The sequence below is a fragment of the Berghia stephanieae genome, chromosome 3 (genome assembly GCF_034508935.2).
Source record: "Berghia stephanieae isolate SIO BIC M18660-M18661 chromosome 3, UCSD_Bste_1.3, whole genome shotgun sequence".
Classification (NCBI taxonomy): domain Eukaryota; kingdom Metazoa; phylum Mollusca; class Gastropoda; order Nudibranchia; family Aeolidiidae; genus Berghia; species Berghia stephanieae.
This window is the reverse complement of record NC_088362.1, coordinates 52,019,667-52,044,138: the sequence shown is the minus strand read 5'-3', so window position 1 is coordinate 52,044,138 and position 24,472 is coordinate 52,019,667. Positions and strand designations below refer to the sequence as shown.

At 35.8% G+C, this 24,472-nt stretch overlaps 1 protein-coding gene across 2 annotated transcripts in view; it reads right to left on the bottom strand.

Annotated features, from left to right (window-relative positions):
- The window catches only part of LOC144967975 (uncharacterized), a 104,707-nt gene extending 83,710 nt beyond the window's left edge, over positions 1–20,997 (bottom strand). For both annotated transcript variants that reach the window (XM_078905803.1, XM_078905802.1), the window contains exons 1-8: positions 20,932–20,997; positions 19,738–19,925; positions 17,957–18,115; positions 17,538–17,639; positions 16,361–16,474; positions 14,993–15,075; positions 14,203–14,286; positions 12,282–12,396 (exon numbers count right to left, since the gene is read on the bottom strand). In XM_078905803.1, coding sequence (XP_078761929.1) covers positions 12,282–12,396; positions 14,203–14,286; positions 14,993–15,075; positions 16,361–16,474; positions 17,538–17,639; positions 17,957–18,115; positions 19,738–19,925; positions 20,932–20,947 — 861 coding nt within the window. In that variant the 5' untranslated portion in view covers positions 20,948–20,997. The remainder of the gene's footprint in view (positions 1–12,281; positions 12,397–14,202; positions 14,287–14,992; positions 15,076–16,360; positions 16,475–17,537; positions 17,640–17,956; positions 18,116–19,737; positions 19,926–20,931) is intronic.
- Between the last annotated feature and the right edge of the window lie 3,475 nt (positions 20,998–24,472).

Sequence of the window (24,472 nt, the reverse complement as noted above, 5' to 3'; positions counted from 1 at the left end):
ACGTGACGTTGGTTTTCCTGACACTAGAGCCAGTCATCATATCTTTGTATTATATTCTCATTTAAATAGCGCGATTTCAAAGATCCATGTATCTCACTACGTTTCATAATGCTTTATCTAACCTTCCTTAGCATATCATGGTCATATAGATAGGTACCACTTTTTCTATGATGTAAAATGTTGGTTCCCATCACATTCAAAATGTCGTCCATTGCGCCTTAAGCCTACGCATCGTCGCGCTTTTGCCTCATTACTCATAATTTGTGGTAAAGAGAGGTCTTTTTGGCCAAAGTATGCTTTCTCTTTACCTTGTAAAGCGCTTTGAGCACGTTTAGTGGATATTGTGCTATATCAAAGCTCATGTTTTTGTTTTTGTTTTTTTAAGGGCATAACTAGAGGTAGAGGACAACTGTCCTTTTGTTTTGTTTGTTTCTCTATTGGGGGGGGGGGGGGGGGGGGGAGGGCGGTTGTCAGGTTGCTTTTTTAAATTATGTATTAATTTTACTTTTTTTATTTTCTAAATTATTATTGTTTGCTTGTTTGCTTTGGTTTATTTTGTTTATTTGTTGTTTTTTTTTTAAGGGGGGGGGGGTTGCTCTGCAGTTGCAATTCTGGGAATGTGCCCAATGCCTTCTGTTTGCTTGGTGGTTCAGCCGGCAGTGTCCGGTGCGTAAACAAAAGATCATAGTAGATAGGATTGTGTCGTAGAGAAATACATGCTTGATTTCCTTTTCAAAATTTTTCTAAAATTTAAACATGAGTTCAAAACGCCGGGAAATTAGTTTTGTGATCATTGTCCCAAATTCAGTCACTGAGCACGCTCATTATTCTTTGATTTCATTTCAAGACGAGTCACCATCATGCTTGGTCAACGACAGCATGTACTTCATCATAATAAATGGTTTTTAATGTGCTGCTTTTCTCCCATCCCCCATTTTCTCCCTTGCTCTCTTGGTGAATAAGGTAAGGTCTCTAGTTAAAACACACAATGGAAGAGATTTTGATTTGAATTTCAATTTAACCAGTTAAACTGCTGAGACAAGCAATTTGGCCAAAAAAAACTGCGAGGTTCCAAGTCTGGAAGTTTTTGCCAGGAAGAGGGTCATTTAAATCGATCGATATTTGAAGACGGGTTTTCTGGCCAAAATTTTAAATACGTGTCTTTGCAGAGCACGGCTGGTTAAAGCAGGAGCGTGATCTACATGGAAAAAGGCATGTGCCGCAATTCGCTTGGAGTGACAGAATCTGGAATAAAATCCAAGCTCGGCTGGCCGATATAGTCTGAAAACCAATTAATATTTCAAAACAATACAACACATTTCACGACAGCCCATCTTTTAGGTATGTCAAGGTATGTATTTTAAATAGTTGCACTCCAAAGAAACCAATCAACCATTGAAATATTTACAAACACTACTACTATGTCTACGTATTGGTGCAGTGGGAATTCTAAGCTGGACATTGACCCGCAAGTCGGACGCAATATATCAGGCAAAACAAAGAAAAAAATCGTCCCCTTGAGAGATGGGTAAGAACTGAGACAATGCAAAGGAGGACGACATGATCATTAGACAGCAAAACAATCACAAAACACCTAATTTTTGTCAGAAAAATTATATTATGTCAGATTGAAATTGTCCAAACCTTGTTAAAAAGCCTTAAATCTGAGATTTCCTCAACTTGGAAAATTTTTGACGACCGAGATATCGATCGAAATTTGAAGCAAAGATGTCTAGTTAGAAAAAGAAAATATGTGTTTTTTTCAGAGCACGGTAATAGATTGGCACAAGCTATCCAGTTAATGGGTGACGTGGGAATGGTAACATTGTCTATGACCGGTGGTAATGCTAAATTCATGACTCTAATGGTACTGTAGGATATAATATGGTTTATAATAAGGTCGTTAGTTTCCATTTGATCCGTGTGACTAAGTGCGTTGAGAAGTTTTGCTGTATTTAACTAAATGATTTTTTTAGTAAAAATAATGCTGCTTAGTAGTAGTAGTAGTAGTAGTAGTAGTAGTAATAGTAGTAGTAGTAGTAGTAGTAGTAGTAGTAGTAGTAGTAGTAGTAGTAGTAGTAGTAGTAGTAGTAGTAGTAGTAGTAGTAGTAGTAGTAGTAGCAGTAGTAGAAGTAGTAAAAAAAACTTGAGCTTTTATATAGAGCAGTATCCACTAAACGTGCTCAAAGCGCTTTACAAAGGGTCCCTAGCCAACAGCAACACGTAACATGTAGAACGAGACATGACGCTACTACTACTACTACTACTACTACTACTAGGAGCAGGAATCGTAGTATTAGTAGGAGTAGTAATAGTAGTAATGGTAGTAGTAGTAGTAGTAGTAGTAGTAGTAGTAGTAGTAGTAGTAGTAGTAGTAGTAGTAGTAGTAGTAGTAGTAGTAGTAGTAGTGGTAGTAGTAGTAGTAGTAGTAGTAGTAGTAGTAGTAGTAGTAGTAGTAGTAGTAGTAGTAGTAGTAGTAGTAGTAGTAGTAGCAGTAGTAGCAGTAGCAGCAGTGGTAATAGTAGTAGTAGCATTTCATATAGTAACAATTGTTTGTAAACAAAAACCAACCATTATTCGACAGCATTACTAAGGCCAAACGCTTCTCGTGAATATTTTTTTTTTAAACACCATTGACCCGCCCATTATTCATTACACTAGGAACCGGAAAAGGTATGTTTCAATTCACCCCACTTGATACCGTTCAATTTCCGGTGTGACCCTTGAAAACATGAATGCCCCATCAATGGAAACGTCCATATTGGTGGGTATCCGCTCATTTTGTGTCCAAGTGATAACAACAGTGTTGGTGGCTGTGATTAATGCGTTTATGTTTTGAAAGGATTCTGAGTGGCAGTGGACAGCAGGGTCTCCAATGGAAATTGCGGTCGATCATTTTGTCATATAATTTTACTAATTGTCTATTTATTGGGAACCGGTGAGTTTTAACATTGGAATGCCCAGGAAACCCCCAACCCTCCTTTCCTAGACATACATACATCGACCGAACAAACACACACACACACACACACACACAATAGTATCTCTCTCTCTCTCTCTCTCTCTCTCTCTCTCTCTCTCTCTCTCTCTCTCTCTCTCTCTCTCTCTCTCTCTGCATAATGTTTGTTTGTTTTTAAGGGTTTTAAGACGCTTGCAACAATTTGAGGTTATGTCAGCGCCAGTAAAAAAAAAAGAAGAAGGGATAGTCAAATTCTAGCGCCCAAAAAAAAAAGTAAGACAAGGGGGGACTGGGAAAGGGATCAGATGTAGAATCCAAGAGCATACCGTCAAAGTACTTAATTAGTTTGAGATCACCTATATGTCTCATCCGGAAACAAGCACAAGATCCAGCAAGGAGGAATACACTCAAATGCCTACATTATACATTCAAAATAACAAATATAATAATACATAACAGAGAGATGATTTACAGGGAAAAATATATCATCTTCCAAAACTATAACTATGCATTTGATTGTTTCCCTCCCAGCCAAGGACTCCGGTTAGGGCCAGAACAAAACAAGTAATCGCATTCCAAGACAGACAGAAAGCAAATTGGAAAACAGCTATAGTGGGGTAGTAGACACAGTAAGTACCACCCTGCCCACTTAGGATTCCAGGAACCCCACCCAGTCCGTACATAAGAGAGGAAGAAAGAAATTAGAGCATTTATATAGCGCAAAATCCACTATGCACGCTCAAAGCGCTTTACCATGGGTCCCTGGCAAACAGCAACACTTAAACTTGTAAGACGACAACACTTAAACATGTAAGACGAGACATGAGGCCTGTTAGGCGATGGTACATTTTTTAAAGACAGAGACAACGCTTTTAACAACCCGGTACTTATTTTATGCCTGAGTAAAGTAAATGAATGTGAGTAAAGAGCCTTTTCCAAGGACTCAACTTTGCACCACTCAGAACGGGACTCGTGACCTGGACGTTCTTCCTATCCGCACACGAGTATCATACCACAAGACTACATAGCCGCATAGAGTGGTAGTAGTAGTAGTAGTTGTAGTGGTAGGTGTAGTAGTAGTAGTAGTAGTAGTAGTAGTAGTAGTAGTAGTAGTAGTAGTAGTAGTAGTAGTAGTAGTAGTAGTAGTAATAGTAGTAGTAGTAGTAGTAGTAGTAGTAGTAGTAGTAGTAGTAGTAGTAGTAGTAGTAGTAGTAGTAGTAGTAGTAGTTGTAGTAGTAGTAGTAGTAGTAGTAGTAGTAGTAGTAGTAGTAGTAGTAATAGTAGTAGTAAGAGAGAGAGAGAGAGAGAGAGAGAGAGAGAGAGAGAGAGAGAGAGAGAGAGAGAGAGAGAGAGAGAGAGAGAAAGAGAAAGCGAGTCGAAGTATGGATATTGAGGGTTGAGTTAGTAGCGACGTGACTCAACATCATCTCGGTGATTTGTGATTTCCATTAGAGCCGGCATTTCTTGGAACTCCTATACAACCCACCCGATCAATCAATGAATCGATCAAAGAAATCTTTAATTGCAGTGGGCCAAATTGATTTGTCTAGTTTTTACCCTCAAACTCCTCGGATGCTTTTATCCCCTCTATGGATTCATACCCCTTTTTTAAAAATATTATAACTGGAAGGGTTGGGAGGGGGGGGGGGGGGTTCTCGATAGCTCTTATTAGTAGTACATTCGCTTCACACGCAAAGGGACCGAGATCGACCCCTGGTACTGTCGACATTTTTGTCTGACCCCCGCCCGACCTCCCTCTGACTAGAGTCCTATCCAAAGGGTAGCAAACAATTGCTATTGTCCGTTTCACGCAATAGAAACCGGGGATACACTCCGGCTCCAGGAGCCCGATGACTCTGAAGAACTAATTTTTAAAACAATATAACTATTATTTGTCGGAATGATGTTATTATTTAGTTGTTTCAATCCACCCTAGGCGATGGCGTTCACAGTGCTTCGCAATTTGAAGACGACGGTTGAATGCATCAAATGGTGCAGGCAATTAGCGCTTTACAGCATTTCAAAAATAATATTAGCAATGGTACAGGCGGACAGTGAATACAATCAATGCAATAATATTCATTGATTTTTTATTGTCGATCTCTCTTTCTCATCATCATCATCATCATCATCATCATCATCATCATCATCATCATCATCATCATCATAACAGTCAAAGTCAAAATCATCATTATCATCATCATCATCAACATCATTATCATCGTCATCATCATCATCGTCATCATCACCATCATCATTAACATCATCATCATCATAATCTTCATCACCACTAAAATCAACAGCTTTTCGTCATAATTACCAATACAATTATCACCATCATCGTCATTACCACCATGGTCATCATCATCATCATCATCATCATCATCATCATCATCATCATCATCATCATCATCATCCGTGTCGGCACTTAGAATAGGTAACCCAAAATGTTAAAATAAAAGTAAACGAATGATAATGAAAAAAAAAATGAAAAAAAAATATCTGCAAAATAATACATCCATCCTTTCATTACTGAAAAAGAATGTTTTTAAAAAGGTTGAAAAGACCAGACTGATTGGGTTCTCCGATTTTAAATTTAATATCGCATTCGCTTACAAACGAAAAAAGATAAGCTATCGGGATTAGAACTATCAGAAACACGATCTTAACTGTTTAATGAATCGCATCGAACATAATTCCGACATGTAAAAGATATTGGATTTAAACATCGAGCAACCAGGATTTTTCTGCCGGAAGATAATTAAAATCCTTGAACGGGCAGCATGACATCGAAGCGAGATGGAAAGTAAACGAAGCATGTGTGTGTGTGTGTGTGTGTGTGTGTGTGTGTGTGTGTGTGTGTGTGTGTGTGTGTGTGTGTGTGCGGGGGGAGGAAGACTGGGGGGACATTGTTTTAACACCAGGAGATTCCTTTGTTATTTTCCTTTTTTGTCACTTGATTGATGTAGTTTGATGTTTTATTTTTGTTTGTTTGTTTTGTTGTTTTTTGTTTGTTATTTTTTTTTTTTGGGGGGGGGGGGGGGGGGTATTCCAAACATTGGCAGACGACATCTCGTATGAGTGTTATTTGTACGTTAAATTGCACTTCTGTGGTTGATTTAGTTTTCTATTCAAAACGTGATTTATTGTTCGTTGGCTGCTGATTTGTTTGCGTATATGTGTATGTGTGTGTTTGTGTGTGTGTGTGTGTGTGTGTGTGTGCGTGTGTTTGTGTGTTGTGTAACTTACTGGAGTTTTTCTTTTAATACTCTTTTGTTTTTTTGTTCAATTTTATTGGGTTTTCCTTTTCATACTAGGGGGAAGGGGGGTGGTAGAGGTTAGCTCATATTTTATTGCTTTCGTTATGGCAAAGGGCTACAGTCAAGGAAGGAAAATAAATTAATTAAATACGCACATTTATAAAGCGCATTTACATGGTGCAACCACAATCTATGCGTTTCACAATATTTCATTCATCTCCCCACCAGTTCATTTGGAATAAAATTTCAATGTTACAAAGTTCTCAAGTCGTTTGTCATGCGTCCTTTTTTTTTTTTTTTGTACCGCTCTTCTCTATGAAGCATATATCTTAATCAAAGTTTAAGAGTTCAGCTTAAAATTGAATTTTAAACATCATGTTCACCCCGACATTATTCCGTTTTGACACGAATGGTCACATATTTATAGTGTTTATATTCTATTTTTAGAAAAATGGTTTACGGCCCTTGCGACACATTTAGGTCATATCAGCGCCAGTAAAAAGAATGAAATGGAATGGTCAAAATATTCTAGATTTACAATCAAATCACCCAAGAAAAAGTAAGACAAAGGAGAATTGGTTCAAATATGGAACAAATGTAGATTCCAAGAGCATAATCAATGTACTTCGTTTGAGATCACCTTAAAGTATCACCCAGACACCAGCATAGGATCCCATAAAGAGGAACACACTCAATTGTTTTGAGAATACATAACTAACAACACATAACAGAGTGGTGATTTACAAGGGGGAAAAAATATCATCTCCCAAAACTATAACAAAACATTTGAATGTTTCCCTCCCAGCCAAGGCTGGGACAAAACTAAGTAATCCCATTCCAAGACAAAGACAGAAAGCGACTCGGAAATCATATATGAGGGGATAGAAGAGACAGCGTGACCTCCTGCCCACCCTGGGAGGTCAAAGGACCCCGCCCGGAGTGGTCGTCCTTCAGACACGATTAGGCCCAAGGAGCTGGAGTTTATCCCGGTTTCTATAACGTTAAATAGACAATGGCAATTGCTTGCTACCTTTGGATAAGACGTAAGTCTATCGCATAGTACTTTCCGCCAGATCTAACAGACCAAGCTACCCAATCACTGCTGGGTGGACAGGGAAGGTGGGGGGAAGGGGGAAGTCAGAAAAAAAAATCTCGACTTCACCCGGAATCGAACTCGGTCCTTTTGCTATGTGAAGCTGGTGCTCTACCAACTGAGCTACCGGTACCGGTACCCAAATATAATCCATACCATCGTGTTTATTATTATCATTGTCTTGTTACCTAATCATGCTGATTCCATAGTTCCATTTACGTACATGATACGATCATTTGGGTCGGTGGTCAATGAAAATAAGATAGAACAATAACTAGTCGAGCATTGACACCCCGATGTGTAATTATTTTGCAAGTCTGATAACTCTAAATTGTTATGGGCTCATTGTTGTAATAGAAATAGGTCCTCTCAAACCAACGCAATATATATTGTTGTCCATTACAACAATGTTAAATCAATCAAGCCCCATAACTGCGTTCGGACATCAGTCCCAGGATAAAGGAGTTTGACTGGTACAATGTTTATGGGCGATGGACACGGGTTATGGTATAAAGCAGTTTATTTCTTATTCTTTTTTTCTTTTCTTTCTTCCTTTTCTTCTGTTCTTTTCTTTAAAAAAAAAATAAAGTTAAGAATACAGAGATGTCATAATCGATAAACTCTGCAACGAAATTATTATATCTCTATTATTATTATTTTTTTAAAAAACAACAACAATTTGATTGGTGCTGCTGTTATTGATGTTATTGATGATGATGATGATGATGATGATGATAAAGAAGAAGAAGAAGAAGAAGAAGTAGTAGTAGTAGTAGTAGTAGTAGTAGTAGTAGTAAGTAGTAGTAGTAGTAGTAGTAGTAGTAGTAGTATTAGTAGTAGTAGTAGTAGTAGTAGTAGTAGTAGTAGTAGTAGTAGTAGTAGTAGTAGTAGTAGTAGTAGTAGTAGTATAGTAGTAGTTAGTAGTAGTAGTAAGTAGTAGTAGTAGTAGTAGTAGTAGTAGTAGTAGTAGTATAGTAGTAGTAGTAGTAGTAGTAGTAGTAGTAGTAGTAGTAGTAGTAGTAGTAGTAGTAGTAGTAGTAGTAGTAGTAGTAGTAGTAGTAGTAGTAATAGTAGTAGTAGTAGTAGTAGTAGTAGTAGTAGTAGTAGTAGTAGTAGTAGTAGTAGTAGTAGTAGTAGTAGTAGTAGTAGTAGTAGTAGTAAAAAAAACTTGAACTTTTATATTGGCAATATCCACTCAACATGCTCAAAGCGCTTTACAAAGGGTCTCAAGCTACTTCACTATTCATTCAAGGTCTTTTTACCTATGACAGTTTTAAGAATGCTTTTATGAATGTCTCTATCAAGAGAGAATTCTGGTTCTTTATGGTTGTCGTCTTTAAATGCCATATGAGAAAGGATGTCAACAGGAGAAGAGGAAGACACAAGAAAATGTAGCAGGATAACATCAAGGAATTGACAGGTTTGACACTTTACACCAGCTGAAAGAGATGGCCAATGACCATCACGAATGTGTCCCCCTAACGACCATCCGATATGTGAAGAGGGGGGGGGGAGGAGGAGGGGGACAGAGAGTGAGTTCTAAGTTTATCATTAAATGTTCTGGTGAGGTTTGTTGTTTTTTTTAACCCCAGGGTCAAGTATGACTAAAACTTCAATGTAAGAAAAATCACAGGACTTTTTTTTTCAATTCTGAATATACATTGTATAGTCACCTGGAACAACTACAAAAGACGTCTAACTTCTACATTATGGCACAAGACCGAAAGGCTAGAGCTAAGGTAGTGGTCGCTGGTTCGGATAAGTAAGTAAGTCAATTCTGAATATGAAACTTCAAAATTTACATTGAAAAAAAAGAAAAACTCACACAGACGAGAGTTAAGGAAATCGATACTGAATGTGTTATAGAATGGTTGGAGCCATTATGCAAGTACATGCAATTGTTGTAATGGACAATATATTGTGTCGGTTTGAAAGTATTTCCCTTACATCAATGAGACCATAACAATTTGGTTTATCAGACATGCAAATAAATAAACGTTGGTTGGAGCCATTTGCAAAATCTGTCTACAACTAAAACATTTTAGTATAACTCAGCGAACCTTTGTTATATATAAAGATTTTTCAAATGAAAGAAATATGCATTATCATGAGGCCAGTGGACATGACCTGTCCTATGTGCCTCAAGGCCTGAAGAGGATTAAGTAAGTAAGTAAGTGGACATGACCTGTTAGGTGCATTGTACTTTTAAGTAGAATGATGGTTGCCATGGTTGTCTATCAAAAAAATATAAAACTTTCAAAAGGTCTTAGGCAAACCAGTGACACAATCCAAGGGGAAATGGAATAAGAAAAAATAGATCTAGTCTGAATAAGACAGGGTAGAAAAGGGATGGGGGAGGCGGGGAGATTTGCCACATACTATAATATATTGAGATTATTTTTACATGGCAATTCGTTTTCAAATGAGAAATCCATCACTTCCAACAAACTCGCTTTAGATTCAGCATTTTGAAGTAATGACAAAAAGAATGAAAGTGTAAGCATCATCAATAATTACAATGCATTGTGTCATGTGAACGACATAATAAGACTACTGTGTACAGCGTTCCAATGAATTTTTTCATAAACAGAGAGCGACTGGCGACTACCTAACCAGATATTCTTGAGTGTATCAAAATTTGCCATAAATCAAAAATAATACTAGTAAAATAAAATTCCCATGATTCATCCCAAAGAGCAAATTTGTCTTTAGGGTCTATTCCAGGTAATTCTGGAATAACTCAAACATCAGCTGCAGTGCAGCACCACAAAGTGAATTAGGGCGAGGTGACTTGCTCAAGGCCAAACCTTGGTAGTTGAACTCAGCGCGTTCAGGTACGAAGCAAAGACTACACTGTTGAGCCACGCTGCCCCCTGTTATTATTTAAAGTGAGCCTTGAAGTGAGCAAAACATTTACTGCCTTTCTGAATGAAGACTATGGCATCAATTAACTTATACTTTCAGTTGGTAGACAAGAGACGTTCAAATATTATATCTGACATGGAAAAAAAAAAGTTTTTTTATTTTGGTGTGATACATAGCGGTCAACTTTTCAAAGAGCTAAAACAAGACACCCTTACCCACAATATTGTACTGACCAAAAACAGCAGTAAGTCTTGACTATCGTACAATATAATCTAGATTTAGAACTTTTTCTGTTGTTTTAATTTGCTAGTCAAAAAATAACTTGAGTTTTTATATAGCTCAATAACCACGAAATGTGTTCAAAGCGCTTTACAAAGGGTCCCCCGACTAACAGCAACACGTAACAAGTAGAACGAGACATGTCTTCTGTAAGGCGATATTACAATTTTTTCAGCTGTTAACAACCAGGTACTCATTTTACACCTGGTTACGATGAGAGACTGTGAGTCAACTATGTGCTGAGTGAGGCTTACTTACTTACTTACTTATCCGAACCAGCGACCACCTGAGCTCTAGCCCTTCGGTCTTGTGCCATGACGTAGAAGTTAGACGTCTTTTGTAGTTGTTCCAGGTGACTATAAAGTGTGTTACTGATGCTTGGATTTGGTGGGAGGAATGTGCATCTCAGATCTTCAAGAGGTTGACATTCAAGCAAGTGGTGTGTTACTGTTTCATTGGGGTGTTGACATAGGGGGCAGGAGGGGGATGTGTCTTTTGTAATTTTGCTTAAATGGTTGTTGAGCGGTATGTGTTGTGTTCTTAGTTGAAAGATGATGCTTTGCTGGTGTCTTCTGAGCTTATTTAGGCAATCAGTCTTTACAGGAGTGGTCATATGGGAAAACATACATCTACCCGTGGTGCTCATTGCCCAACTGTTCATCCATTCTTCTCTCTTATTTGTTTTGATTATTTGTTTCGCTGTGTCTAAGGATACTGGAAATGATGGTTGTAAAAGTGTTGATCCGAGTCTGGCTAGTCTGTCTGCAGTGTCATTTCCTGGTATATTTGAATGTCCTGGTATCCACTGGAGAGATAAGTCTACTCTGTGGGTTGTAAGGAATTCATCTAGTTGAGATCTTAAACTATTGAACGTTGAGGAGAGTTTATCTAAATCGAGAGCTTGGAGAACCGATTTGGAGTCTGTGAAGATGACAGTGTTTTGAAGTTTTGAAGGTTTAGCTGGAAAACAGAAGAGAGGTGTCGCAGTGAGGCTTCTATTGTAACTGCCTCTGCCTCGTAGTTTGAGCAGGAGCTTCCGCAAGAATTGTGGATTTTATCACAGGTTTTATCTGGGTATTCTACTACAAACCCATACCCAGCATTTTTAGTTCCTTTGTGGGCAGATCCATCTGTGTAAACATGTATCCAGTTGTCTGGGTATTCTTGTATCGTCTTCATTGCTAATGTTTGTATATCTGATTTGTTTCTATTTCTTGTTGTTTCTTCTACGAGGTTAGTCTTTATTTTTGGAAGTTTTAGTTTGGCGTATGGAGGTTTTTGACTGATTAAAATAGATTTTTCTCTGTTTTCTGGGAGTCTGTGTCTTTCATTCAAGTTGTTAGCAATGTGTAGCAGGGATTTTGTTTTAATCTTGTTCTTGGTTTCCATTTCTCTGCCAGAATTCTGTTTGGACGGTTTTCCTCTTTTCGTTTGTATCTTTCAACCATTTCAAGCACTGCTGATTCTCTGCGAAGTCCAAGTGGTTCCACATTAGTATGTATTTCACATGCTGCTGTGGGTGTCGATCTCAGGGCACCGGAGATGAAGCGAAGGGCTTGGTTTTGTACGCTGAGTGAGGCTCAATCCCAGACCTTCCGATCCGAAAGCGAGTGTCATACCACAAGACCACATAGCCGCACAAAAGCAAAAAAGCATAACCCTGGGACATAAACAGTCCCAATATATTTTTTAAATTTTTTTTTTAATTGCCAACATGGGGCAGTCCCGATTTTATCAGGACAGTTGGCCGCTATACTGATGTTCATTTTGGCGTGATCTATTCACAAAATGTTGTGAGCTGAGACGAAGACTTAAAAGATTTTACCTGTTCAGAGGATGTGAGAGGACAGGTGGATGCAAGGTACTCTACAAGCTGACTGTGTTCTCCTGGACTGTGGTGCCGCCCTTTACCTTGACTGTACAGCCACTCGCCAAGAAGTCTGGAAGGGGGAATGGGGGAAATGAGCCAGTTTATGAGGTCAAGATAAGCTGATGATGATGATGATGATGATGATGATGATGATAATGATCGTGATGATGATGATGATGATGATGATGATGATGATGATGATGATGATGATGATGATGATGATGATGACGATTATTATTATTATTATTATTATGATTATTATGACGATGATGATGATGATGATGATGATTATTATTATTATTATTATTATTATTATTATTATTATTATTATTATTATTATTATTATTATTATCATTATTATTATTATTATTATTATTATTATTATTATTATTATTATTATTATAATAATCATCATCACCACCATCATGACCAAAGGGAAACAATTCTCGAAAATTCACTGAATTAAAAAAGAAAACTATTTGATAATATGTGTAATAATGAAAAAGAGTACACAATCTCAAATTCGGGAATATCATAGATGACAATGTTGACTGTACTTAGAACACATGCACTAAGTAGTATCAGCAACAAATTAGTCATAATTGTCTAGCATATATTTAAATTTCTTTTGCTGAGTATTAGAAGCAACATCAGAACATTAGGTAAAAAAATGAAAGAATCATTATTTGTTTAGTTCAGAAAAGTGGGTGGAGCAGACACTTATATATAAGTTGATAATAACAAGAAATGAAGTGAGTAGGAAAGTGCCAGAAGACAATAGATGGAGGCTCGAACCCGCAACCTTAATGGAACAACAAATCATCCTGGCCAGGGAGAATGTGACTCTACCGTATGAGTTATCTTCCGCGAAATTTCTATTGTCTTCTGGCACTTTCCTAGTCACTTCATTTCTTGTTATCATCTTTTTAGTTGTTTCCCTTTGACATATAAGTAAATAGAAAATGTGTGAAAAATTGATCAGAAGCACTGCTGCGAGCCAAAATCTGAAATAATGTGCATAATATTGTATCATACAATACAGAAAGAAAAAACGAAAGAAGAAAGAATTATCAAAAGACATCAGATTTTAATTTTTAGATTTTTATCCTGAACCAGTGCTTATCCAGTTTGTAGAATTATCTAGAGAAAAATAATGCATCAGGAAGCAAACTCTTACCTTCATCTTTACCCTCACATGTTAAATGTTGGTTGAAAATGGTCGAACTAGAACTCGTGACAAAATACACACACACTCTTGTAACACATCTGTCCAGCAATCATAAGGTCAGAGGTACGATCCAGAAAGGCTGACCACGAAAGGATGATTTTTTTTTTTTTTCTCATTCTGATGCCAGTTCCCAAATAATTTACAAAATCAACTTCTTTCTTTCACTACCCATAAACATCTTACAAGCATAAGCCAGAGATAGATCTCAAATAAAAAATAAAAAATAAAAAAGAGACTAAACATATATGAATGTTCAAGCATGGGCTAAAATCAGGAATTGCCAAAATTCTTCCCCTTCTAAAAAGCTTGTTCACTAAAAATTATTTCAAGAGTTACTAAGTAGAAATAACTAAATTTTATGAAGATAAGTGAATATCGTGTCTAAACAGATAATGAATTGCCCTGCTCGCAGTGCTATTTTCTGGGTTAATGCTATCATATGGAAAACTGATTGGAGTCTTTTTTTTTTTGAGAGGGGGAGGGGGGGGGGGGGATTTTGTTGTTTTTTGTTGTTTTTTTTTTGGGGGGGGGGGGTTGCCTATGAAGAAGGATTGGATATGGTTAAATGTTCTCTAAAATTGTCCATATTTATTTTAAAACCAATGTTAAAATGGAAAACAACTTCAAATGAACTTCAATATCCCTTACCTTTCCTTCTCTGAGATAATGAACCCATCAAGCACGACCAAAGAGGGACACCAATTCCACACAAATGGACGGTAGTCAAAACCTCTGGGATTTGTTAAGGTGGACATAATTCTGTCAATAATATTTGTTTAAAAAACATATTAAAAAAAACAAAACAAAGCAAGGCAGACATCCGATGGTCATAATTTTTTTTTTTTTTCAATAGATATTTTACTAACTTAAGCTTTTCAATAGATCAGCCAGAAAAAATATAGGATGTGGATGCTCTTAATGCATAAACATAACGCTGGAGTTTTTCTCAGTTTCTGTAGCATACACAGATGCTTTTCATGGGATCAATGAGATCAAGCTACCCAATTCCTTCTGAGTCAGAGGTAAAAAAAAAAATTGACTCAACTCAGGATTGAAATCGGTTCCACTGCTTGTGATTCAAATGCTCTGCCAACTAACCAATCAGGAGGCTCCCTAAGGAAAACAAAGCATACATCTCTCATCGTTATGTGTGTAATAATTCTGTGTGTAACAGATGACACAACTGGTAATACGTCAAACTCAGACACAAACAGAGACTGGATTTAGTTATGTTGGATTTTTTTTCTGACTCCCTTGTCCACTAAGTAGAAGTTCAGACACAACGCTCGTGTTATACCACCATTTTCCTACTGAGAAGATAACTACAACTGGTTATTTATAATTTTTCAACTCACAGAAATGAGATAAACTATGCATTATTGTCTCTTTGATATCCATGCTTATCAAATAAAGTATAAATAAATCTATCAATGGATACAGATTGGCAGCAGTCATGAGCACACAAGGATTGTTGAAAATAGACAATTGCTGTAAAGTCTGAAGTCCTGACAGATAACACACCTGAAATGAAGTAAAATGAAAATAAATAACAGGTGATACAGTAAGTCTTTGGTTTTAAGGACAAGTGAACTGGACTATCCCATATCACAAAAAGGTTTACCAAAAGTAACATAGACGCTATTTCTAAATCCATTATACCTATTTTATTTCAAAGATCACTTCTTTTTTTTTTTCAATTAACTCACTCAATCCTAGAGATTTTTGCTACTTTTCAAAATTGGAAAAAAATGTATTAAAAATGAGCATGCACAGAGATAGTTTTATTCAACTCTCATTAACATGCAAAAAACTAAAAGTCTTACTTTGATACTACGCCTATAATCTATCTCATATAAAATAGGCATGGGGTAAAAGTAACCCGAGTAAACTACGGATATAGTCGGTGTTAGGGTCGAGTGAGTTAAAGGATTAACATGAAACACTGAAATTGAGTGTTAAACAAAACTTGGCTCATTAGAAACTCATTAGACCAACTGTCTCTGAGCAGTATAATGTCGGGAAGAATACGAGCCTGAAAAGTGAATTTAGAGTAAAATTGATAAGAAATGTGAACTTTGAGCATTGTGAAAATTAGAAATTTAAATTGTACTGATTCTCTACCATACATAAATTAAACTACCCCCAAGTTTCATATTGGTGGCAATAAAGTCAGTTTCCTGCACCTAGTTCATCTCGACATAATACAAAATTGAGACAGTGGGTCTCATGTGTCAAATGCCAGACGTAAGCAGGGATATTGACTCATCATTTTAAAAATGTTCCTGTAACCCTTTCTACCTCTTGATGCTGGATTTATTCATCAAACCAATGGCTCATACCAGCATATCCCATTCATCCTTCATCTCATTTAACACTTTAAAAACATAAAAGAATTAGTTCTATCATTTAAAAAATTGAAACTACCATTTGATCCCCTATTTTCTTCTTATTGATAAAAGCGAACCTAAAAATAAAAGCCTGGTTAATTAAAGAACATTTCTTTTTGTGTGTATGTGTGTGTGCGTGCGTGTGTGTGTGTGTGTGTGTTCTTTTTAAATAAGGTCAAAAGCAGTAATACTCCGTCCGACTTAGTTACTCCTATGATGATGTCATGAAGAAAAAGACTCTTTCCTGAAAAAGACCCCATTCTTATAAAACTATTCAGTTTGTTTTTTTTTTTTGTTTTTTTTTTCTGCCATAAAGCTTTACAAATTATCACTTTCAAAGACACTTTACAACATACTTCATTTAATGTATTTAACATAATTATAACACAAAAATATAAATTAATATTGAGTGTTCAAACCTCGTTAAGATCAAATATTTCATTATCAGCAAGAGACAAGACAGCCAGGCTTTCAGGGAGATTTGTGGATGCAGATTTCAATGACGTGATATGATTGCCATGAAGGAGGAGAGTCTGTAAGAGGAAAAAAAGGAAAATTGTATTTATCTACCAAATCTCTTACTATTTGTGAGTATTGTAACTCACTATAGCTAAAACATTTTTTTTGTCACATTACTTTGGTAGAATGCATCAAAAATATTGACAAAATGATATATGAGTGAATCATCATAGACACCATATAAATCGGTTGGAGACAAACGCAAACTGCGGTAAACCATACATCCTTTTGTATGTTTTCGTCCCAAAAATGAATGTTTACCTCAGTGTAAATTGCAAATAAGTAAATAAGCTCAGTTTGTAGAGCACTCACTTCAAACGAAAAGGGAGCGAAATCAATCCGGGTGAAGTCAAGAATTTTTCTGACCCCTCTCTGCCCATCCAGCAGTAATTGGGTAGCAGGGCCTGTTAAATTTGGTGGAAAGTACTTTGCAATAGACTAGTGTCCTATCCAAAGGGTAGTAAGTTCAAGCAATTGTTAATGTTCATTTCATGCTATTGAAGTCAGGATAAACTCTGATTCCATGGGTCTAATGGCACGGAGGGACAACTTTTTTTTTTAAATTTCCTGCTCATCAAACGTTTAGACTTGTGCAATTAAAACAAAAATATATTTGGGTGTAAAGAAAAACTTTGACATCACTATCCAATTTTTTTTTTAAGTATTGAACTCTTTGAAGTTGGTGATTTAAAAAAAAAAAAACACATTCCAAATTGTCATAATGATCATTTGAAATTATATACAGTTGTGTCTATAATCCGAACATTTCCATTCCCAAAATTTGATATAGATTACAGAGACATCCGAATATTGAAACCATGGAATAAAGTGGCACATATATAGTTTTGACAGACAATATGGCCAGTGTAAAATTCAGATTATAATGTCATAAATCTATAGTGTAATGGCTTCGTCCAAAAATAATTGTTCGGATCAAGTAACAAGAAATTCTGGATTACGATGTACAAAGGAACAATCCATCCCCAGGCAACCTGTCTGGATTATAGAGACATCTGAATTGTGTAGTTCCCAATTAGAGAGGTCTGATTGATTTAAAATATGAAGCCATTCTCTTACCTTTAGAACTGTATGTTTGCTGAGGTCTGTGATAATATTTATCTCATTACCAGACAAGTCAAGGTAATGCAGTGTGCCATTTACTGGGAGATTTTCTATAGTCTGAAAAATAAATTGTGAGGTAGTTTTATAAAACAACAGTTTGCGTGATTAACATTTTTACAAAGAAAAATGAAAACTAAAAAAATCGGGCTCTATAGCTGCCGGTAAAATGAAGAAACACAAATCTAAAGCTATACATTCAGGATGAATAAATTTCAATTTTTTGCTTTTAATCATGTTATTATGAGACAAAAAAAATCATGTCAAATAAAACAATTATACTGTTTCTGATACTTTTGTCAAAATTATGTGATACATGCATACTTTAAGAGCAGATCCAGTTTCCTGTTGGTGAAAAAAACATTCTTATACCTCACCTTAATAGAATTGGAAGACAGATCGAGCCAAGCAAGATTGCTGAGTTCCCTGATGCTTTCAATGCAGGTGACATTGTTGTTTGAGAGACTGAGTACAGTCAAGTTGGATAATGTCTGCAAGTTGTGCATCCGAGCAACATTGTTATGGATGGCTGAAAACTGAAATGACAATTATAGAATCTATATATATATGTGGAGCTAATGTCCCCTAACCACAAAACAAAGAATGCTTTAAGGATATTGTATTGAACAGAGCTTGGAAAAATTCTAATGAAGTTTTGAAATAGTTGCAAGTACTTCAAAAGGTATGCATCGGAATACTTTACATTCTTGAAATGGCATTTTAAAACTTTCGATATTTTCAGTGACAAACATTTTTGCAACAAAATAAGGAAAGGAAGACTCATTATTGATATATCAACAGTGTAAAAATTAGTCATACTTTATAAATGAGAGTATAAATATATTGACAATCAAGAATTTGCATCACATATTTGTATTTGTTGGATCACTTTTCTTTTCTCTCAGTAACTGCAAAGAGGACCCAGTGGACAATGTTATGTTGGCTTTGTTCTCACACTGTACGACTAAAAATCAATTGTCACCAGATAATAATATAAAGATTTACAATCATAAAATAAAGTATTTCATCCAAGGGCTTGATGTGACAATTATGTAATAATATTGCTTCAATTACTAATTATCATGATTACCAGATCTGAGGAGTAAAATAGCAGACAGCAGTGAGAGTAGGCCAGCAAAAATAGTTCAATCATAAAATAACAGTTAGATTGCACTTCTTGTAGTCCGGAGAAATGCTTGTCAACTATTTCTATTATATTGTTTCTTGTCTTTTATTTGAGATTTGTTTTTTGTTTGAGTTATTTTCTTTCTTATTCTTTCTTTTTCCTATTTTTTTTTTTAACTTTTGGTTTGATTTTTTTAAATTTTGATGTTGTTCTTTTTGCTGTCTGATCTTTTTTGTCTCTGTTCTTCTTTCTTTTTTTTTTTTTTTTTGGTGGGATTTTTTTTTAATTTACTTACTTAATTATTAAAAAAATTTTTGGGGTTTTGTTATATAAAAATTTACCTGTTATCTTTTTTCTGTCTCGACACATCTTTTATCAGGCTAAAATTAAACTGAAGAAAGTGTTTACTATGAACAGCTTAAATTTGTCAAATTAGTGTTTGCGGCCACGTTTGCTGGCTGTATTGAGCAAGTGAAAAATAAATTTGTTCAGGGTAAACAGGCTTTACGTCAAGGTTCGCTTTATTTATCAACAATTTCATGGTTTTGGCTGAATGTTAAAAGGGCACCTTCAAGTTTTTCAAATTAAAAAAAATAGAACTTAATCCTTCTTTTTTTAAAAACAATTTTATAAATCAAAACTTAAGAATATTTCTCATTTGACATTCTCGATTTGACGTGTGTATAGACAAATGCTTTGCTTTTATCAAAATTTATCACTGAATCATTGCCTTGCTTAAATATTCTCACTTTTGTAAAAAAAAAATATATAATAATAATAATAATAATAATAATAATAATAATAATAATAATAATAATAATAATAATAATAATAATAATAATAATAATAATAAATAAATACTCTTTTTTTTTTATCCTGAAGTTTTCCATAATAACTTTGGCAACAGTTTTGCAAAATGAAAGAAGACAGTGATAATGTACAACTATGTTCCATCAAAATCAGTGTTCAATCATATCTTTAGATTTTTTTAAATGCCAAAGTGCCAATACTCAAATACTAAAATTCGCTCACCTGACAAAGCTGTTTGCATTTCTCAAGGCCATCGAGTTTATTAAGGTTATTGTTGTCAAGGATCAACGTCTTCACCTTGGAATAAGTATTTTCATCCAATTCAATGCTTGTTAATTGCTGATCGGTCAAATCAATGACAATATCATCCTCTTCTTCTTCCATGTTGTTTTTTAAATTGTCTTCATCACCTGGGGAAAATCATTATCATACTGGTATATTCATTTCAAACAAAATAACAATTTAAATCAATATCCACATACTCAGTTTTTATCAATGTTGAACAATTGTTGTTTGTTTGTTTTTTCAACGAAAGATGTATTTTTTTCAGATAACTTTTATAAATGACTTAGGGACTTGCCGAGTTTTAATTTGAGAAAAATATTGCCAAAGTCATTCAGTGGATGTAAAGTTCGTAATTGATAAATTGAATGTATCATCGGAGATTATAATTATAAGTATAAAAAAAATATTTAAAAAATAAATCCGCCTATTAAAAAATCAGAAAAGACCTTCTCATGTCTAAGTCATAAAATCTATTTCAAAAGATATATTTTTTTTTTCTTATTTATTTATTTTTTTATTTTTTAATTTAAGGAGCAATCTCGAGTCTTCATTTTCAGTAACATATATTACAACTTCATAGCCCTACCTCCTAGTCAATATAATCCAATTCAAATAATTATTTATTGTTGGCATTTTCATACAGATTCATTTACATTTAAGCAAATATAGAAAATGATATTTGATCAATTTGAATAAGAAGAAGAAGAAGAAGAAGAAGAAGAAGAAGAAGAAGAAGAAGAAGAAGAAGAAGAAGAAGAAGAAGAAGAAGAAGAAGAAGAAGAAGAAGAAGAAGAAGAAGAAGAAGAAGAAAGTACATTGCAATTGGAAATGTAGTACATAAACAAATCTTATTTCCAGACCCCTAAATTGAGGAGTTCGGATTCAGGAAGTCCCAGTCACAATGTCATAAAAAGAATTTTGAAAGGTAAACAAACTTCAAATAAAAACCGTATCCGATTACGAGTCAGAACAGCGCACAAACTGAAAGTCGTCCACAAGAAATTCATAAATCAATAATAATATATAATTCTTAGTGTAAAGGGTATGATTAGTAGGCACGGCGTTATATGCTAGCTTGATATAAAAAACAGCGGCAAAATCGTGGTAATGATAGCATTCCAAGCTGTTTACCTTCGAGATCAGCCATGTTTTTTCTTCTTCTTCTCTCTGAAGTGATTCAAAGCATTGATAGAAATAGGTATCAACATCAATGGTAGAAAACCTACTGTCGGGCCCCTGAACTTTACTTTTAGCATTTGAATTTCAAACAATATTGGCTAATGCAACTGGTATATAGTTATTATCGCACACATCGACCTCGGCCTACATCCATTTTAAAAAGAATATTCATTTTTGGCCTTCATTTTTTAAATGTAAAAATTCACATCTAAGTTGCTCTGCACATCAGACCTGTCTACTTGAAAATTTAAAAATTCGTAATTTTTAGGAGAAAAATTGTTATAGTTGCGATAGTTAACTTTTTTTTATGAGCAATTTGCACTCGCAAGGAATAAATAACAGGTCAAATTCTGCTTTTTGATGTTGCATACTTTCAGCTGGTCTTCAGTGTATGGTGGTCGCAATTTGCTCATTATAATTTGTACAGTCACGTAAAACATGTGTGGCATCCTACTTCCCCTCTCCACATTCACAAAATGTCTGTTTCTCCAAATGTTTTGAACATCGGAGATTATTATGTCTGAAAATGGCAACTTGATCTTGTCTTTTGAGATGTTTTATGGGGTCATTTTTCATATATTATTCTGGGTGCTTCTTGCTCCAGGTTTTGACCTTGGTCTGGATAAGGGATTTTTTTATGTGAATCGCATTGTGAGAAGGGGGAGGGAAGCAAACTCTTTTAATCAAGGGAATTTAAAAAAAATTAAGAACTTATTAACACACTTCAAGTGCTGAGATCCTCTCGTAAAATTTAATAGACTTATCTGTGAAGAATGGATGCTCTTCCGATTGCCATGAATAAAGGAATCTATAGTACGTATCAATACGGGAGTCACCAAATGAATTAATGAGCAGAGAACGTGGAGACGGAACAGAAGAGCAACAGTTTTAAAAGGTAAGATTAACAACGTTTAGGTAATGTTATGCTCTCTCTCTCTCTCTCTCTCTCTCTCTCTCTCTCTCTCTCTCTCTCTCTCTCTCTCCTCCTCTCACACACACACACACGCACTCTCTCTCTCTCTCTCTCTCTCTCTCTCTCTCTCTCTCTCTCTCTCTCTCTCTCTCTCTCTCTCTCTCTCTCCAACTCCCTGCTATTATCACATAAAATGACAAAGACCAAAAAATAAAAGCACACTGACACAAGTGCAGGCAAAAAGAAAAACATGTATTCTGTCTATTCAATAGATACGCGAATAAAGAAGCAAAGATGGAAACTCTTCGGACATGTGCTCCGATGAGATGAAAATATTCCAGCACAAACCTCGATGGATGATTACTTCAAACAAGGAGCCAGATACTGAGGGCGTACACCAACTTCACTTCCAACAACATTGAATCAAGATCTCAAAAAATATCAAATATATTTAGAAACAATCGAAGAACTGATTTCAACAACACAAGGAAACGTTCACTTGCCTCAGTACCTAAAGACACGTGATGACTTTCAAAAGCTAAACACTTGCACTATACATAGATTTATAGAAACAAATTACTAACTGGATACTAGAAACAGACTGGCACACTCGAAGTTACACACCCACATTGACGGCAGGCGTCCATGGAGATAGCTGAGCCGTATTCATTCATTTAGCAGAAACGGTTGCTGAACTTTTAGACACTAACATCACAACTCATTGAAAACGGCGTTCTCTTTCGAAAGACTCCCACTTCTTGGGATTCCGATTAAGAAAATGTGACCAGCCGCCTCCAAACGGTAGGTAGTTGATCCCATCAACTCGATGCCTTCATAAAAACGGATGTTCTTTGGTCGGCCCTTCTTTCGTTTGCCATGTGAAAGTTTGCCGGGTAATGCTTGTTATCGGTTTTCTAAGAGTGTGACTAACTCATTATCATTTTCTCTTCAACATTTATTTTTTCAATTTGATGTTGGGATAGTTGATTTAGTTTCACTCGGTTAACTCAAAATTACAATAATGATAAAAGACTGCTTCTATAATTTCTGTTGGACTTTTGCTCATATTATTATAGATGTCCGTCCGACATATTGATTGCTTATTATGCGCAGTTCTGATAACCTTAATTATGTTATCTTCATATTGTTAGAATGGAAATACTCTCAAACCAACATAAAATACTCCATCACAACAGTGTTAAATCAACCCATTTTATCAAACCTGCTTATATAATGCGCATAGTTTTCGTCATTTATATCCCCCACCCCACCCCCCACCCCCACACCCCAAAATAGATACGGCCAATTGTCTAAGTGTGCACAACTGTATCTCAAGTAGGAATATAGCCCAAATCCTCATTCTGAAAAGCTCGTTCTGGCTATTTTGGGCAATGTATTCAACCATTGGAGAGCGGCTTTGCTCAGTTCAGTTTTCTGACCCTGCCATCACTAAGACACTCAGAATAGGGTCATTGAAGTTCAAACACAGAGCAGCAAATCATATTTATAATGACATTATTCGACATAACTTTTTTACACATAGAGTCATAGAACGTTGGAACTCATTGCCAGCAAATTAAATGTCGTTGAAGCGCCGAGCGTCAATGCTTTCAAGAATAGATTAGATAATGTGATGGAAAGTTATATGCATAGTTTAGAAGTGCCTCCCACCCAAAATAGCTATGATCAAAAGATCAGTCGAGAAAGTGTAGTGTAGGCTAGCCCCTCATCACAAGATCAGATAGGGAAATGCATTAGATATTTTGTAAACAAGACATTCAGTGACTGGAAAGACTCGGCGACAGGCCAGTGGCCTAATCAAGTGACATCGATATCATCTATTATATTATATTCTAATGGTTCTGATAATAAAATTTTACTTACTTACTTACTTACTTATCCGAACCAGCGACCACCTGAGCTCTAGCACTTCAGTCTTGTGCCATGACGTAGAAGTTAGACGTCTTTTGCAGTTGTTCCAAGTGACTATACAGTGTGTTACTGATGCTTGGATTTGGTGGGAGGAAGGTGCATCTCAGATCTTCAAGAGGTTGACATTCAAGCAAGTGGTGTGTTACTGTTTCCTTGGGGTGTTGACATAAGGGCCAGGAAGGGGGCGTGTCTTTTGTAATTTTGCTTAGATTTATGACTGTTGAGCGGTATGTGTTGTGTTCTTAGTTGAAAGATAATATTTTGCTGGTGTCTTCTGAGCTTATTTAGGCTATCAGTCTTTACAGGAGTGGTCGTATGGGTAAACATAAATCTACCCGTGGTGTCCATTACCCAACTGTTTATCCATTCTTCTCTCTTATTTATTTTGATTATTTGTTTCGCTGTGTCTAAGAATACTGGAATTGATGGTTGCAAAAGTGTTGATCCGAGTCTGGCTAGTCTTACTGCATTATCATTTCCTGATTTGAATGTCCCGGTATCAATTGGGGAGATACGTCTACTCTGTGTATTGTAATTAATTCATTTAGTTGATATTTGGATCCAGAGCAAGTGTGAAGTATTTCTAACCAACAATTAAAACCACGAAATAAAAAGTAGAAACAAAATATAATTCCCTTTACCCCCCCC